This window comes from Hyposmocoma kahamanoa, unplaced genomic scaffold (assembly GCF_003589595.1).
Source record: "Hyposmocoma kahamanoa isolate Upper Pololo Valley unplaced genomic scaffold, ASM358959v1 202, whole genome shotgun sequence".
NCBI lineage: Eukaryota > Metazoa > Arthropoda > Insecta > Lepidoptera > Cosmopterigidae > Hyposmocoma > Hyposmocoma kahamanoa.
In genome coordinates this window covers 9082001-9098284 of record NW_020653726.1, presented here as the reverse complement: position 1 = coordinate 9098284, position 16284 = coordinate 9082001, and the positions used below count along the sequence as shown (strand labels likewise).

General features: G+C 36.7%; 1 protein-coding gene across 2 annotated transcripts; it reads right to left on the bottom strand.

Moving 5' to 3' along the window:
* Positions 1-1854: 1854 nt before the first annotated feature.
* On the bottom strand, positions 1855-14722 carry LOC113227218 (non-lysosomal glucosylceramidase). 2 transcript variants are annotated; one of them, XM_026460115.1, is made up of 16 exons: positions 14395-14722; positions 14195-14283; positions 13549-13729; positions 13268-13430; positions 11997-12123; positions 10939-11226; positions 10599-10722; positions 9834-9959; positions 9616-9726; positions 8869-8983; positions 8310-8439; positions 7217-7358; positions 6627-6842; positions 5279-5494; positions 4169-4398; positions 1855-2886 (listed from the first exon to the last, which is right to left on the bottom strand). In XM_026460115.1, the coding sequence occupies exons 1-16, from the start codon at positions 14550-14552 to the stop codon at positions 2648-2650; spliced, it is 2655 nt and encodes an 884-aa protein (XP_026315900.1). In that variant the 5' UTR covers positions 14553-14722; the 3' UTR covers positions 1855-2647. The 2 variants fall into 2 exon arrangements, with proteins under 2 accessions (XP_026315900.1, XP_026315899.1); XM_026460114.1 differs by having other exon boundaries at positions 1857-2886; positions 7031-7358; positions 14395-14719.
* Positions 14723-16284: the final 1562 nt, after the last annotated feature.

Sequence of the window (16284 nt, the reverse complement as noted above, 5' to 3'; positions counted from 1 at the left end):
TTTTTAATACATCACGTACATATAAACAAACATAAATTGAACGTTAAACCAAAGCTTTTAAAGACAATTTTTGTCTAATTGAATACCACATTTTTGTTAGCATAACACTTCATATCATGTAAGTAATTTAGTAACATTATAAATTTAAATAGAAACAAAACTAATAAATAACTATTTCAATAATCTCGTTGCTTTCCTTGGTAAGTATAACAATTGGTAAGTAAAAAATTTAAATGCTTTATTTTATTAAGTATAAAAATCACATTACTTCATTTAGGGTTTTCGTTACGTACGAAATATCACAATATTACGTCTTATTAGAGCGGGGGCACGCCACCGACTAAAAAGTCGGCGGGTTGTCTTTATCGTTCTTATGATGGGGATTACTATATCCTATTGCACACTCGTTTGCATCAACCGCACGCGAACTAAGTTCGTGGTGTGCGCCCGCTCTTAAAGACATGAAAAATTAAGCCTCAATGCAGACGATTAGACAATTCAAGTAAACTGCATTTTTAATGTAATACTGTTAGATCAATGGCTTGAGATATAAAATTATACGCCAAAAGAAAAAATTATGCGAAGATACGCAATAGTAGACAAAAACTACGTCTCAAGTACATCGTTTGCGTTGAGTCTTGATTTAATGTTTTACCCTAACTCCGTGCGGCTCCGTACTACTCGCTAGCGCCACGAACCGGCTGACCTTCGCCATATTTTAATAAAAAATACAATTTGTTACTTACAATAACATTTCACGAATATAATATTGAGCCAGGCTAGAATAATATATCAGGTTACGAAAAACAAAAAAAAAACTAAGACTTACTTTAGCTTAGTACAATAAGATATGCTGATCCAGGAGCTGCGATAGTTTTAATTTAATTGCACGGAGCCAAGTATTTTGTGCAACATTAACTTGTTTCGAATGGCTTTAGATATAATAACCGATAGCAGAAACCTTAAGTTACAGTCTATCAAAGTAGAACGATTCGACATCCTATTTTTCGAATATTAACGCGTTGCCACGCGAGCTGCATTCCGACTATATCGCAATGGCAAAATAACTTTAATGCAATCTGGAAGCAGTTTATGGTTGCACGTCAATTGCAACGCGACACCACAACACTGACATCGTTGTCATAAACAACGTAATCGACATTTTCACTAAATTATGTTATTAACATATCTGGAATTAGCAAAACGAGATCTATAACCAAAATATAAGGGGTTCCTTATAAGCTGTTTTTTATATTTTATTTAGTTTGTTTAAAAAAAAACTTTGCGCGCTCAAAAGTTACCAATGGAAATGCGTTGTTTATGACAAGGAGGGCAGAACTGCTGCCTGCTTGCATCTTCCACTGTATTCGAATTGCTATTTTGCAGTTGCAGAAAGCTACTCTTGTGATTATACTCTATGGGTCCATAGTGAGCAAGCCGCAAACCTAGACTATTGAGGTAGTTTTGAATTTTAGTAAGGGTAACTTATAGTTTCTTTTTTGAAGACGGATTAAAATGACAGTTCATTACGCAAATGTGTTACCCGCTTGCGAGCAGCTAGTGATTGCAGTCGATAAATATTCTATCGACTATCGACTGAATATTGGTCAGGTTTATGGAACAAATAGCCGAACTTATTACATTTGAATCATCCTCTGCCCATTATTCATTCAATTACTGAACAAAAGTTCATTCGAATAGTCCATTTTTGGAAGTTCATACATGCACTGTATTTAGAACTACATTTATAAAAAAATGCAAAGAGGAGACATATTTTAAAGTTTTCCATTTTAATTCTATATAGATAATGAAATCTGGCTATTCTTGTTAAAATGTATATGAATAAAAATTGACCTCGGTACTAGTAGGCCAACTGTCAAAGTAAGAATAAAGAAGGCAATAATATATATAAAAATGGAAAATATAGCATATGCAAACATACATATTAGAACGTCGTAACATTCACAATTCAGTAAATTCTTTTGCAAAATTTGATCTTCTTTCATAATCTATCGATAAAACTATCGACAACTACAAACTCTTTAAAATTTTATGAAAACTAGCAAACCCTACAAATGTAATTTTACTCCGTCTTAAAAAAAAGGCAGGCTATATTTAACGTGAACACTCGTCAACAGATCGTATTCGAATTATAATTTCAAAATTTTTGCACGTACTTCAATGGGACACTTAAACATTACATTATTTAAACAAAAATTAAGATAAAATTTTGTTTTCATAACTGCTCGATTTAGTCGTTATTTTTAAAATAATTCACTAAACGAGCGTTATTTAAAAGTTAAAACGATGCATGTAACAAAGATAATGAAATTTTTGCCCTCAATTATAATCTTTAAAGTTCATAGGAAAAAAAGGAACCTATCTTTAAGATAGTTTCAGCCTTAATTCGGCCCAATCCATCATACAAACTCTGTATACTTCAATTCAAATTGATCCACTGTCGCTACATCCCAATCCTATACACGTATAAACATATTAGTGTAGCTGAAACCTTCCCTGGTATTCGTAAGCTCATGCCGCTGTTTTTACCGAAATTGTATTTATATTGAAAATGTATCAAGATTGGATCTATTCAAAATATGTAAGCTCTACCATTCAATATGCTTTACTAATGTAATAACAAATACTATGAGTTTGACTTATCTGTATGGTTAACAAGTCCATTGGGAAGGGAGGCGGGTGTGAGGGGTGGGGGACGCGTCAGTATTGCCTGGTACATTCCCCAAATGGACAAGGGTCGCATATATGCGATGGAACGGTGGTTCCCATTGGCGTATAGAGCTTCAGGTGTTTCGTATGACAGGCCCATTTGTGTGAGAGTGTTGTGCATACCGCCAGCTGTTGCGAAGGCTTCATCGTGCATACCTGAAAAATAGGTAATATTATTACACACATATATATCACACGCCTGTCTCTCACTGGGGTAGGCAGATACTATGGACTTCCACCTGCTACGCTCTTGATTATTATTAGATGTTACGAAAATAGGAAAGATATTTACTCCGAAATTTTAGCAAATATAACCAATAAAACTTGGTTACTGTCTGCCATGTAGTGCGATTCACGTAAGTTCAAGCTGTCAAAATATCGTTGAAGTTACGTAGTCGTTCAATCGAAGTCCTATCCAAAATGGGTATTCACGTATCACTTGAACGAACGTTGATATGAGGAGAATCGAAACGTAACGACTAATGAACGACATCTTGCATTGTGAAATTTGACAATTAGTCGTCAAAAGTCTATTGAAAGAATTGTCAAAATTTTTGCAGAATACGTATGACTTGTCGTTTAGATCGATTTAAGTTCGATTCATATACCAGAATACGCTTTAACGACATTTGGATTGAACGACTTTAAAATTGGCCTCGTTGACGTTCACTGTCACACGTGAATACGAAAAAGCAGTTCAACGACTAAATCGCTACGATATCACAACGGTTTGATTACATGAATCGCCCCCCTGTATTTCCGTACGCGCGAGTTTTCTGCTTTGCACTATGTGTTAGGTTGGGCGACATCACAAGACTAGAAACGTTTTAAGGACTGTCTCGGCATGCAATTCTCACGAGGTTTTCATTTATAAATAACATTACTATTAATAGTAGCAGTAGAGCTCCTTGCGAAAGAGTTCATCCAGGAAAGAACTACCACCTTACCTATTTCTACCGACGTTCCGGTTTTGAAGGGCGAAGGTGCTGGTGAAATTACAGGCACATGGGACTTTACAACTTACATCTCAGAATGCCGGGCGCAGTGGCAGTGCCCCTCAGGTCTTTGCGATTTAAAGCTTTGAGCGGCACTGGAACTGTTATGGACAGGCGTGTCGCTTACCACTAGGCGCACGAATAGTTCGTCCTGTCACTTCGTATCATAATTATAATAACGTGTTTAATACCAATTGCCTGGTTTTAAACTAGGGAATTCCCAGTACTATGAGTACCAAAGCAACGGACTTCACTCTGGGGCACATCCCAAAATACCCAGACCAGAACCAATTTAGAAAAGTTCATTTCCTTCACTTGGTTCTACCGGGAATCGAACCCGAGACCTTTGCATTCAACGCTCACAGTATAAACCGTTAGGCCATCGAGACCGACAAAATAATAATAATAAATAAAATTCAAAAGGCTTTGTATTATTTACCCACCCTCGTAGATCATAAGAGCAGACAACCCATAAGTGACTCCAGTCCACATCTCTTCGCTCTGCAGCGCCGTGGTGTCGACGTGGCCGCGTGCACCTGCCACCCAGCCGTTGACGGCGCCCATGGTACCACCCATGAATTGTAGGACGTTGTTCTCGTAAATCGTTTTTAGGGCCTTCTTTACATTTGCCTCGGGGAACACTGGGTCTGATAATCCGGAGGCGCGGAGGAACCTGAGCAACGTTGGTGCTAATTAAGTTATATTATTTAGGTGTGTGTGCTCCATCGTCGACTCCATTGTCTTTCCATCAGGTGAGATGCAAGTCATTTGACTTACTTATTTTGTCATTAAAAAAAAATTTGAATATTCTTTATGCAAGGTGATTTTTTATTTCAGTTTCTTTGTTAGTATCTGAGTTGGGTTTGGCAACGACTCAGCTTAAACGATAAATTTACGTAAGTTAAACTTAAAGGAATCAGAACAACAAGAAAGTAAGAAAAGAAAAATTTTAAATGATTAAAAGGGTTTCCCCGGAAAAAGTATTAGGATACAATTTGTTATTTACAAGTAGTTTTTGAACTGTCATTGGTAATTATATATCTTTTAATACATTCTATGAAAGTGTTGATATAGCCTTGTTTATTTTATGTAAAGAAGGAGGCAAACAAGTAGACGAGCCACTTGATGGGAGGTGGTCATCGTCGCCCATGGACATTTGCAACATCAGATGAGCTGCCTATGTGTTGCCAGCCTTTGAAAGCCCTATAAACACGTTTTTTGAAGAACCCCACGTCATAGCGCAAAGGAAATACTTCGGGAGAAAGATTATTCCACATCTTGCAGGTTCGAGGTAGGAACGAACAAGATGCCCGCGTGGTCTTACAATGCCATGTCATCTGACATGTGGGGATGGACTCTACTCCTTTGTCGGGAGGTGCGATTTTATTGTAACACGTGAAATTCGGAGACAGATGCGTTTGGAAACGTGAAATGGAAGCCCCACAAACAATATACTATAGATTACAAATATAGGTCAAAATCTTCGTAACAGGAATACTTGATGTTCTAAGATCTTATAGAAAGGGGTATTCATTCTTTTTTTTACGACTTACCACTGTCCAGCTAACTGATCCGCCATAATAACGTTTTTATTAGAAGGCTTGACATCAAAGCTGTAATAGTTGCCAGTCCATAATTTCTCTTCAAACGAATGACGACCGTGGTCGAGAATTTTGGCGAATTCGCGCTCCTCGTCCTCCAGTCCTAACAAACGTGCCATGTTGCGAACACCGCTTAGTGCTGCTAACCATAGACCACCGCAGTACGCACTGAAAGTTGAATACAAAGAACGACTACCAAACCAGTTGACGAAAAAACGGCTTAGGCCGATCTGAAAACACTTTAAGGCTCAATTTATATTGCGGCGGAAAGGAATGGAAGCGAATTTTAGTAGCGATGTTGTATGTACATAACATAATGAAAAAAGTTCAATTGTGTAACATAAAAAATTGAATAGGAGCCAAAATCTTCCGCGGAATGTGCGGGCATTCTTGAGCATGCGCGAGAACATTACACAACATTAGTTCGTCTAAAGGATATGTAGACAATATTTTATATGCGACAGAAATAATGTCGTAAAATCGTGCGCCTGATGGTAAGCAACACGCTTGTCCATAGCAAAAAAAGTGCTACTTAGAGCTTTAGAGCGCAAATATCTGAGGGGCACTGTCACTGAGTCCGTCTCCCTAAGGCTCAATTTATGTTGCTGCGGCACAGAATGGAAGCGAATTTTTGTAACGATATTGTACATAGCATAATGAACTTTATGGTCAATTGTGTTACTGTACTACCTCAGTATTAGTCCCGTTTAAATTTGAGGAAAAGCTTCCACCTCAAAGAGTGACAAACTAGGTAATGAATCCGGTGTCGCGCACTTTCCGGTAACCGATTTCAATAAAATTTGGCAAATAGATGTAATTCCACGAACTTCTGAGGTCAGTATTTTAGGACTCTGTAATAATATTATATGATTAAATTGTCCACCCGAATGCGTATACACTATTATAGATTAAATTAATAATAAGAAAACTGAACATTAAAAAATCAAATGTCCAAATATTTGCTATTTTGTAATGCACTTGTAAATCTTTATTACTAGATAAGTATTACTTATTGTATATTAATAAGTAATAATTATTGTTAATAAATGATTACGTAATAATAATCAATCATATTGTTGTCCATAAAGTGACAATTTTTGCATATCTTAAAAAATGACGATAAGTTTTCAACCAGCAACAACGGGCCTTTTTGGAGTGATTAGGTACCATCTAAGCAACTATCATCGACTGCATCAAAAGTTACCAACATGTCAAATGATGCAAACACAGACCGCTAAACAGTGGGATGAATATGCGTTGATATAGCACATTGAATCTATTAAATATGTTTGACATTTACCTAGGACCAGTCATGACCCACGCATCGAAAGTCTGATCCGGGCTTCCACTATTTTCAATCAGACCATCTCCATCAGTGTCCCATTGTGCACATCGCCGTAACAAAGCCGCGCACGACGGATACATATCAGCTAAGTACTTTCGACTGTCCCACACAGCGACTGTTGCTTCTCTTGGTAAATGCTGCACGTCTTCGTCTGCCTGATGTGGTATACTCCTGTACAGAATTCTCTGTTAAACAGGCAAGTATTTCTCCTTGCGTTGCATGGTTGTATACGGACATGCATTACCATGCTAGGCTAGTTCGTAGCAAATGACTACGAATCTACAACATTTATGAGTACATTCATAGGGTTATGTACTAACTGGGGCATATTAGACACTTGCATCACTCCAAAGTCTAACCTGTACAGTAGGTCTAAAATATCCCCAATAGGCGGCTTCTCAATGTTGGCAACTGGAGTGGGCTGTTTGATTGACGCGGGCGTTTCAGAAGGCGTTCGGGAATCGTCGGCTTGTCCCGTAGAGCGAGCATAGAGGTCATCTTCAGTACCGTCTCTGACGTCGTCTATATACGTCATGGAGCGGTACCTTTCAGACGTGAAAGGTGCGGAGTAAGCCCGAAGCAGGCGGTGGTCGCGCGCAACTTGCAGTATAAACTTCAGATTCAGGTCGCGCCATTCGCTCACGTCGTGGATGTTGTAGGCGTTTATCTTTGAGAATGGTCTGTCGTCTGCGAGAAATTGTTCCGATATATATGTAATATAAAATGATGTTGTTATATTTTAGAATATGAAAGTGTAGACGATATTAAAGATTATCCGAGGCTTGTTACTGATACATTTGACTGGACTCGAACCAGTGTCTTTTGCCACACCGTAGCTACTGTGCTTACCAACTGAGCTACAGTCCGAGTTAGCAGATCGCACGAAGATCTCTAAGGCTGCAAATTCGGAACAGTGGTGCGTTCAGCGGGGCGTTCAAGAGTTGCGCGCAAACGTGTGCCTTGTATTGATTACATCCAACACAAGACACAATATACGTCAAAGTTTGCGCGCAGACACGTGTCTTGTGTTGAATACATCCAGCACAAGACACAATGTACGCGCAAACCTTGAACGCCCCATTGACCCGCACCTCCTTACCTATTTCTGCCGCCAAGCAGTTATGAGAGCATTACCGCGTTCCGATTTTGAAGTATCAGGGTTCTAGTGAAATACAGGCACATGGAACTTTTCAACTTATGTCTAAGGTTGACGGGCGCAGTGGCAGTGCCCCTCAGATCTTTGCGATTTAAAGCTCCGAGTGCCACTCATCAGGCGCACGACTTGTTCGTCCCATCACGTTTCAAATCAAGTGCTTGTTGCAAATCTTTGTATTGGGTTTAAACGGCTTTTTTGCGGTTAGTGCGACGAGATAAACTAATGAAACTTTCTTTTTTTTTCAGTCGCAATATGTAGAAAAAAAAAAAATAATGTATAATAATGTATGTAAAATAATTCCTTTGATCTGACTGGACTTGAACCAGCGTCTGTTGCCTGCCAAAAATGTTCTAATGTGAGATCTATAGACAAAAACAAAATGCTCAAATCCAACAGAACGAGTTTGTTTAGGACTTGCTGCAGATGCTATATGACGCGTAATAACTACAATGTATCGCAATTAATTTGAGTATGTGTCTTACGTGGATCTCCTAAATCGTGTGGTATTGAATCCTTAATTTTGAATTTGACAGTTTTTCCGTTATATAGCGACCGCCTACTTTTCTCTGTCTCCATTGTAATTGTGTCTCGAAACATATATTGAAGCACCACCTGAAAATCAAAAAGTGTTATAGTCGCGTAAAATTGAATACATTGAAATTATAATAAATGATTGCGAAAAATAACGTTATTTTATTGCTCCATCCATGACTAAAAGATAAATTTATACTCCTGCATATAGCACATTTCAGCTTCATTAATCCGCCTATCAGCCTCCCAACGAAAATATGGCAGCCGTCCTTTTCCAGGGATCCTCGCGTCAAGCAATTGACTCATTATTTTCCTATCCCTATCTCATTACTTGACTATCTTTTACCATATACCTCTATCGACCTCTATTTCAACCCCCTAGTGTCTAAGAAAAAATAAAATTGTCTTTCGAGCCAGTATGCTACTTGATGAAACACAGGACACTCGAGCAACAGAGCTTAAAATAAATTGTATTTGACATGATGTCGTGTATAAATTACATGTACTAACTTGTAAATTAGGCCAGAGTTGAGCCAAAGCGAAAGACGCGTAGAAATGGACATCGTACGTATTGTACATTCTGTACTCGTGTCCTTCCAAGTATCCGAATAGCCCGAAATCATGTCTGTAAAAAACGAAGTACACAATCAGAATAAACACAAAATGATAAGGACCTATTGGCCTATAAACACAGCTCTAAATAATAGAATGCATATACGGTTTTTTCAGTTAGAAGTCTGTGTTAGAAATTCCCGTCAAATACGGGGACTGCTTAGCATGCTAAGAGGCAAAAATACCCTATATCCTTTAAACAGACTTCTTCCATAAATTCTTATAAGGAAACTTCAAATGGTTCGCCATAAATTGCATAATATTTAAGTGACACTTAGCAACGCGAGTTAAGTTCAAGTTAAATTTAAATTAACAGGTAAATTTCGTAAAAATTGTTTAAAATATTCAGTATGTACAATTGTTTTGATCCTTTAAAAAAGCTTGCGAGCATTAGGACGTTCGAGGGATTTGTGGTGAGGTAACGACCTCATCAGTCATACAATCAATAGCCAGATCGCGCTAGCCACACGATGCTCCTATAAAAGAATCTCTCATGGTCGTTCCAAAATCTAGTCTATTCTTTTCCACCGATTATATTGATTATGTACGTCTTATTAAGTGAAAATTACACAGAAATCGCGTCGTGAAAAATATAAAATTGACGTATATATTGAGACATAATGGAAAAGAGAATAGGCAAATTACCTAGGATCTGAATCAGGGAATTCTTCCCGGACGTCAAACCAAATCGTCCCGCCGTCCGCAACGTAATAGAGCTCGTTCATTAAGGCATTTTTCAACCAATCTGGTATATTGCTGAAATAAATCCACTATTAACTAAATGTACGGAAAATATAGATCACCCTAAACAAGAGACATTCTTTAAAAATGTTTAATTTTTCTGTACAGCTTGAATATCGTACTTATTATTGAGTATCGGGTCCTGCCAGTCATCAAGCTGCTTCTCCCAGTTTTTGTAGTTTTTGAGCGCGTATGCCGCTATGCAGGTACCCGCGATGCCGTCGCTGCCGAAGTATTTTGTGTAATATCTATAAATAAGCATTTAGTAAAATTGTAACGTAATTATTTCGCCAGGGAAAAGTCCTAAAATATACTTGGATACGGTCTGGCAAAGTCGCTGGTTAGAATCCAGCCGGATCGAAGGAACTTTTCTTTGCGTTAGTTCGATCTCTGTATGGGTAATAACACCAAACTAATAGTAGTTTCCCAAAAACACATTAATATTATGGTAGTAAAAACAATATATTGAATAAAATAAAAATATTGTACTTGATACAAACCAAACTCCAAAACTTAAACAAGGCCTAAGATTGCTAATAATATTATTCACAGACCACTATTCTGCAGCCGTTTCGTCATGGTTGTATTGCATCCTTTGCAGAATCCGAATTTTTGGGATGTATTCATTGACCCACCAGCAAAGGCCAATGGGTGTATTATAAACATTTTCGTTAGATTTGGGTGATACAGGCGTCAAACACGTACACGTCAAGTTATTCAGTGTGTAATAACGATCTGTGTAAGTCTCGTTTAAAAGCGTTGTAGAAAGACGTTGGCATAAGATAACCCGTAAAGCGAATTTAAAACAATATCGAGTATCAAGTGTAAGTTGGTGAAAATTAAAAGCGACATTTTATTATAATTTGTTATTTAGAAGTTTGCTCAACCTTTTGTGAACTTTTTGATCCTTTTTATATTTAATAACAGGCATATCCCACGAGAGGCAAAACTCCGTACATCCAGTACCCCCTGGATCTAAGGTTATAGTACTTGAAAGTCCTATGGAATCACCTGTAAAACAAAAAAAAGTTAGATTCCATATGAAACTTGTTAGTTTTACTTGCTAGACCAGTAATACTATTATGGGTATTCGTCAGTACTCGATAGACCGTACACTTTGCTGGTATTAGATATTATACGCGTGTGCACCAAATTATAGCAAACAGTTTTAGCTTTGAAAAACGAAAGTACGTATAATATAGCGTCAGTTTTTATTTAATATCTTACATTTATAAATTTTCTGTGGTTTCTCATTCTTTTTTTTCTCAGTTTTATGGTTATCTGGCGGAGGCGGACTTAAGCTTGGATCAGGAGACAATTTCCCATGCTTTTTAAGACACTCCCACACATAATTGGAAGTTTTAATCGCATTCCATAGGCAATATCCTTCGTGAATCGTTTCTTTCTCGTCTTTTTTTTTCGCTATTGTAAAAGTACACGGCTGGTCTGAGATCTTTTGCTCCAGGGTGACTCCACATGTGTACTCTTCTGAATACCTCTCAAGGTCCAATTTTCCTAAAATATTATAATAAATTTTAAAATAATTGTCAAAGTAATTTAAACAATTATTACTTATAGAGCAAAACAGATAGAAAATAACAAAATGAAAAATTGCACTGTGAAACAAAACAAAGAACATGATTTCACGAAATATGGAACAATATTCAGCCTAAGACTTGCAATTTAATAAGTAAGTACACATAAAATGATGGCATCGTATGGCATACATAACATTTATGTACATTGATTATTAAATATATTTAGATAAGATGTAATTGGTGGTTTGATGATATCAGCTTAATCACACGTACTGTATTTTAGGTGATAAATTAACAATTAGATTGTTGGTAAGGAAATCATTTTAATATAATATATAATAATAAGATATTTATCTATAAGACATTGTAGTTATTATAATAAAAACACATAAAAATTTAGTTAGTTTAAAAGGCTTTAGTAAAATTAATAGTCAACTTTTAACAAACTGGAAGAATTAATCTGCCACAGATATAGTCCTAGGAGAAGGTTTGTTAGCCAATTGAATTTCGGTGACTTGAAAAATTTTAGAAAAATATTTATTAAATCTTCTATGTGTACTACATGTAGGTTTTATGTTTTCATGTAATATTAAAACAAGTGATATTAAATTCAATAGTGATGGAAGAAAGGTCCTCACCTACTCGCAATCGTGCATGAAAAGCAAGTGTTCCACCAGCTATGCTGTTGTTGCTCGTAATTTATAATTAAAAGTTAATTTATGCACAGAAAATTGAATCTGTTGTTACCTATCGATTTCTTCTTATTGGCCCCATTCAGTACTTCAGTCCATGTAAATGTAATGCTCACATTTCGCTTTTCAGTGCACACATTTTTTGCTGAGAACACAAATACTGCACAAGGTAAGCTACTATCCTGAAATTAACAAAACAAACTAGAAAAATCTAAGTTATTTTATTGACGATGATGTAAGTGAATTATGCCTACATGCTTCTGCCCTTAATACAAAATTCTTGTAATCTAGTTCTTATCAATAGAAAGCTATAAAATTGTGCACTTCTGTTAGTTACATGCAGTTTCTTTTATTCAGATTATATAAATAAAGCAAGCATATTTACATTGGTTTTTACAATAAAATATAATTTAGTATTATAATTATTGGTGTCCAGAAAATGACAACTTCTATAAGAATATAACTGTCATGGTTGTTACTTAGAGCAGTTACACACGGCGACTATTAGCAGTCGTCTGCAGCGATTCAGTCGCGATGCAGTCGCTAATCGTCGACCTTTACACATATGTGCGACTTAAGCAGCGATACGATCTCGATGCAACTGCCCGTAAATCGCTAGAGACGTGATGCAAGTATACGCGCGTTGGCATCATAGATATAGGAAAAAAGGGGAGATTTGGTATGGGGGCGTGGTTCATCTCGCCTCGATATGATCAAAATGATCATATCCAGGGGACACGCCTACAAACATCGCCAGTGACATGGCGATCGTTGTACATAGAAGATCTCTAGTAAAACGTGAAAATGCCAAGTTGTAACAATACACCTTGTAAAAATTGGAGTGAAAACAAAAATTTGAAAACCAGTGAGATAACCGAACCAGGATGAAAAAATACTGAAATATTGTAATATAACTCTTACTCAAGTGACTGTTTTTTTTGTTGAAATTTTGTTAAATTTTAAAATTGTGTTACATAATTTTCACATTTTAAGCCCTACTCAATCAAAATCTTTAAGTTATAATAGATAATAGAGCGTTGGCATTGTACTAAAAATCTCCATGCTCTTAGGGTTGTATTCCAGAACTCTACTCAATACTCAAGTCAGGACTTGAGTATTGCAGTGAGCACTGAAAATCATACTCAAGCCCTTGCCATTAGGGTAGTATTTCCAGTGCTTGAAATCATACTCAAGTCTGCTCAAATCCTGACTTGAGCATTGAGTAGAGTTCTGGAATACAACCTTTAGTGAGTCAGGCCAAGACAAGAAGTTACAAAAAATAGTTAATGAATCATACTATCACATGTGTGGTGGGTTAGTATTAACCTTGTAATTGTGAGGTATCACAGGTGATATTTGCCTGCAGACCAATTTTACTCCATATTTAGACAAATCATAAGTGGTCCATGCACGTGGGTACAAGCCGGTGTATTCGCAATCAGGAGCATTCAGATTCCACTCCCATGAGGCTGGTGCTTTTTTCGGTTTGCTATAATTACACAAATTGCTCATGAATGTATGTATTCATTGATACATAATTAGGACAACAGTTTCAAAGATTGAAGTACTATTATCTCCTAATAATGTTAATTAAACCTTGAACTTACTCATAGGTAGACAAGACAGACTGAAAAATGGTTTCATTGTTAGCATTTCTGATGTTGACTATGAATTGGCATTCCGGTACTGTGATGTATTCATACAGTCCTGGGTAGAGCTGGAAACGGCAGAACTCTCCCTTAAAGCCACGACCTATAGTACCTCCTCCTATACCTCCAATTGGGCATCCTAAAATATGGAAAAAGGAGTAAATATAAGAAATTTGCTCAAAATTGGCCAACATTTTTTTTAAGAGACTTCGAGTCATTTCTGCAGCAGCAGCTAGGAGCAGAAAGTAATTTGAAGTCTTTCTATAACACCGATGGGACCTGTATCAAATGCAAGCATAGTAACTCAATGGTACAGAGTTTACTATATCCAACCTTTATAGTAGGTTTGTATGCCATTGTTAGGTATTCATTCTTACTTTAGAGTTACAGTTAACTACAGTGGTGACCTAATATGGAGTAGTGCGAGTTTTATATTTTTATAATATCACATAGTACCTTAAGCATAAGTTACAATTAAAAATATAATAAAATTTATTTAAATATTGTTGTGAGACAGTTATTTCTTATTGGCCTTAATTTTGTATGTTCCTTTTATATACATAAGGATAAATCATAAAATTTTATAGGTAACTAGATCACTTACCATACATTCTTTGAGCAGAAATCATATTAATGTAATCCATGATAGGACGTTTTTTGTGTATTTTTTTTCCCATGTAGTACTTCAAGTATCTGCCAGGAAAACATGGTTAATGAAATTTAGTAATTTGTGTTAGAGTTTTAATGAAAAAAATAGTCAAAAGAAAATGAACAAAGTTTATGTCAAAGTACGTATTGCATTACCTGGCTGTTAAAGGCATCATTTCAAGTATCTGTTTGGGTCTTGGTACAATAGACTGCTTACTTTGCAAAGGAAAAACATGATCTAATGGTAACTTGAGCCCGAATTTTGGAGGTTCATCAAACATCGGAAAATAATCCCCTATAGTTTCCTCTTCCATATTGAGTCTTTCAAGTCTCAAAGTCACTCACGACACGTCTAGCACACCATAGAGCACTTATCCGAATGAAACTGAAACACATTCGTTATCAGTAAATAAGAACGTTTGTGTGATCTAAATCGTAAATTATTTTACAAATCATATAAACAGAAAACACGACCGACAAAAGTCGGTGCACTGTGTGTGTTTTGAAAAAAGTACGTAAAAGTTCGTGAGCAAGTGAGATAGATCTATAGAAATAAACCTATTGACTAATTTCTGCTTATTTTGATATTCTGCTAAAAGTACACTCAAATAAGCGCATTCTCTTTATATTGATTGGTTGCGATTATGTCGGCTTTGACCAATTATTATGAACCACAGATTATAATTGTTTCGTTTTTAAACTTTTTTTTTATTTATTTTTTTCGACAAGACGAAAAGTATTTCATTTAAATATTTCTTTATGTATTAAACTTTACTGACCACAACATGTAAGGGCGCATTTATTTGGTACGAATTTCATCCCTCTTACCCCGCGCGATCGCCGAGCGGAGTCCGCCTTGCCGCCACGCAGTTAGACAACTGTCATGGCAAAATATGCTCTATTTAATTAGATTTTACGTTTTAACTTACAATAAATGAGCGTCCCGGGTACGCAGGCAAGACTAGCTTGAATTTGAACGTGCAGAGTGTCTATTCTGCCTGCGTTGACGAATAGGAAGCCATTTAAGTTGAGTCATGAAATAAGAAGCATGATCAAATTTGCGACGGTAGAAGATGAAACAGAAAGCACTATTGAGAAGGCGGTACAATTTATCTAATAGATCTTTCATGAGATCAGGGCAACGGACATCAAAATAATCAGCACAATCAACGAGTGGGGAAATATAAGGGAGGTGACAAAATAAGATCTTAGTACTAGTAGGAAGAAAATTCCGAAAGCTGTTGAGAAAACGTAAAGAAGAAAGAAACCTACGACTAGCTCGGGACACCTGTGAGGACCAGTGTGTAGTCAATGTAGCGTGGAGTCAATGTCCTCTACATTGACTCCACACTACATTGACTAAGGTTTTTAACACTAAAGCTGAGTGGAACAGACGAGTTTTCATACACTACATGATGAAGCGAACTATGGTCAATCTCGGATATCTGTTTAGATCCACCTACGATATTGCTTGACATTTCAATGGATTGACAGATATCCCAAAATTAGTTGTCCATGTACTAACGCTTTGTAGATCGCGGTTAATTTGAGAAAACGGTGAATTAATGTCCTCAGCAGATGCCTGCGTGTAAATCTGCAAGTCATCAGCATAAAAATGCTAATAGCAGTTAAGTGAGAAAGAAAGAAAATTAATAAAAAGAGAAAACAAAAGTGGTGACAGGATTCCACCCTGCGGAACACCAGCTGTTAAATTATGCCAGTCGGAAACTTTTGGTCCCTGTCGTAAGGTAGGTCGAGAAAAAAAAAGCAAAAAAGGCATTGAATACGATTTCAAATTGAATAACACATTTCTGAGCAAGGTGGATGTCGTTAAGGATTTAGGTGTTTATTTGGATTCAAAACTAACTTTCGCTAATCATTTTGAGCACATAACCAACAAGGCATATAAAAATTTGGGGTTCATTTTTAGAGTGACCAAGGATTTCAGGAGTGCATCCTGTTTAAAAGTTTTGTACTATGCATATGTTCGAAGCATTCTTGAATACTGCAGCACTATTTGGAACCCACAGTATATTAGATACGAAC

Coding starts and splice junctions, on each gene's coding strand:
- LOC113227218 (XM_026460114.1), bottom strand. CDS start 14,552: ATGGAAGAGGAAACTATAGGGGATTATTTTCCGATGTTTGATGAACCT. Junction 5,495..6,626: donor TGGGTCATGACTGGTCCTAG/GTAAATGTCAAA, acceptor TTCAACTTTCAG/TGCGTACTGCGGTGGTCTAT. Junction 2,887..4,168: donor TGCTCTTATGATCTACGAGG/GTGGGTAAATAA, acceptor CCTATTTTTCAG/GTATGCACGATGAAGCCTTC.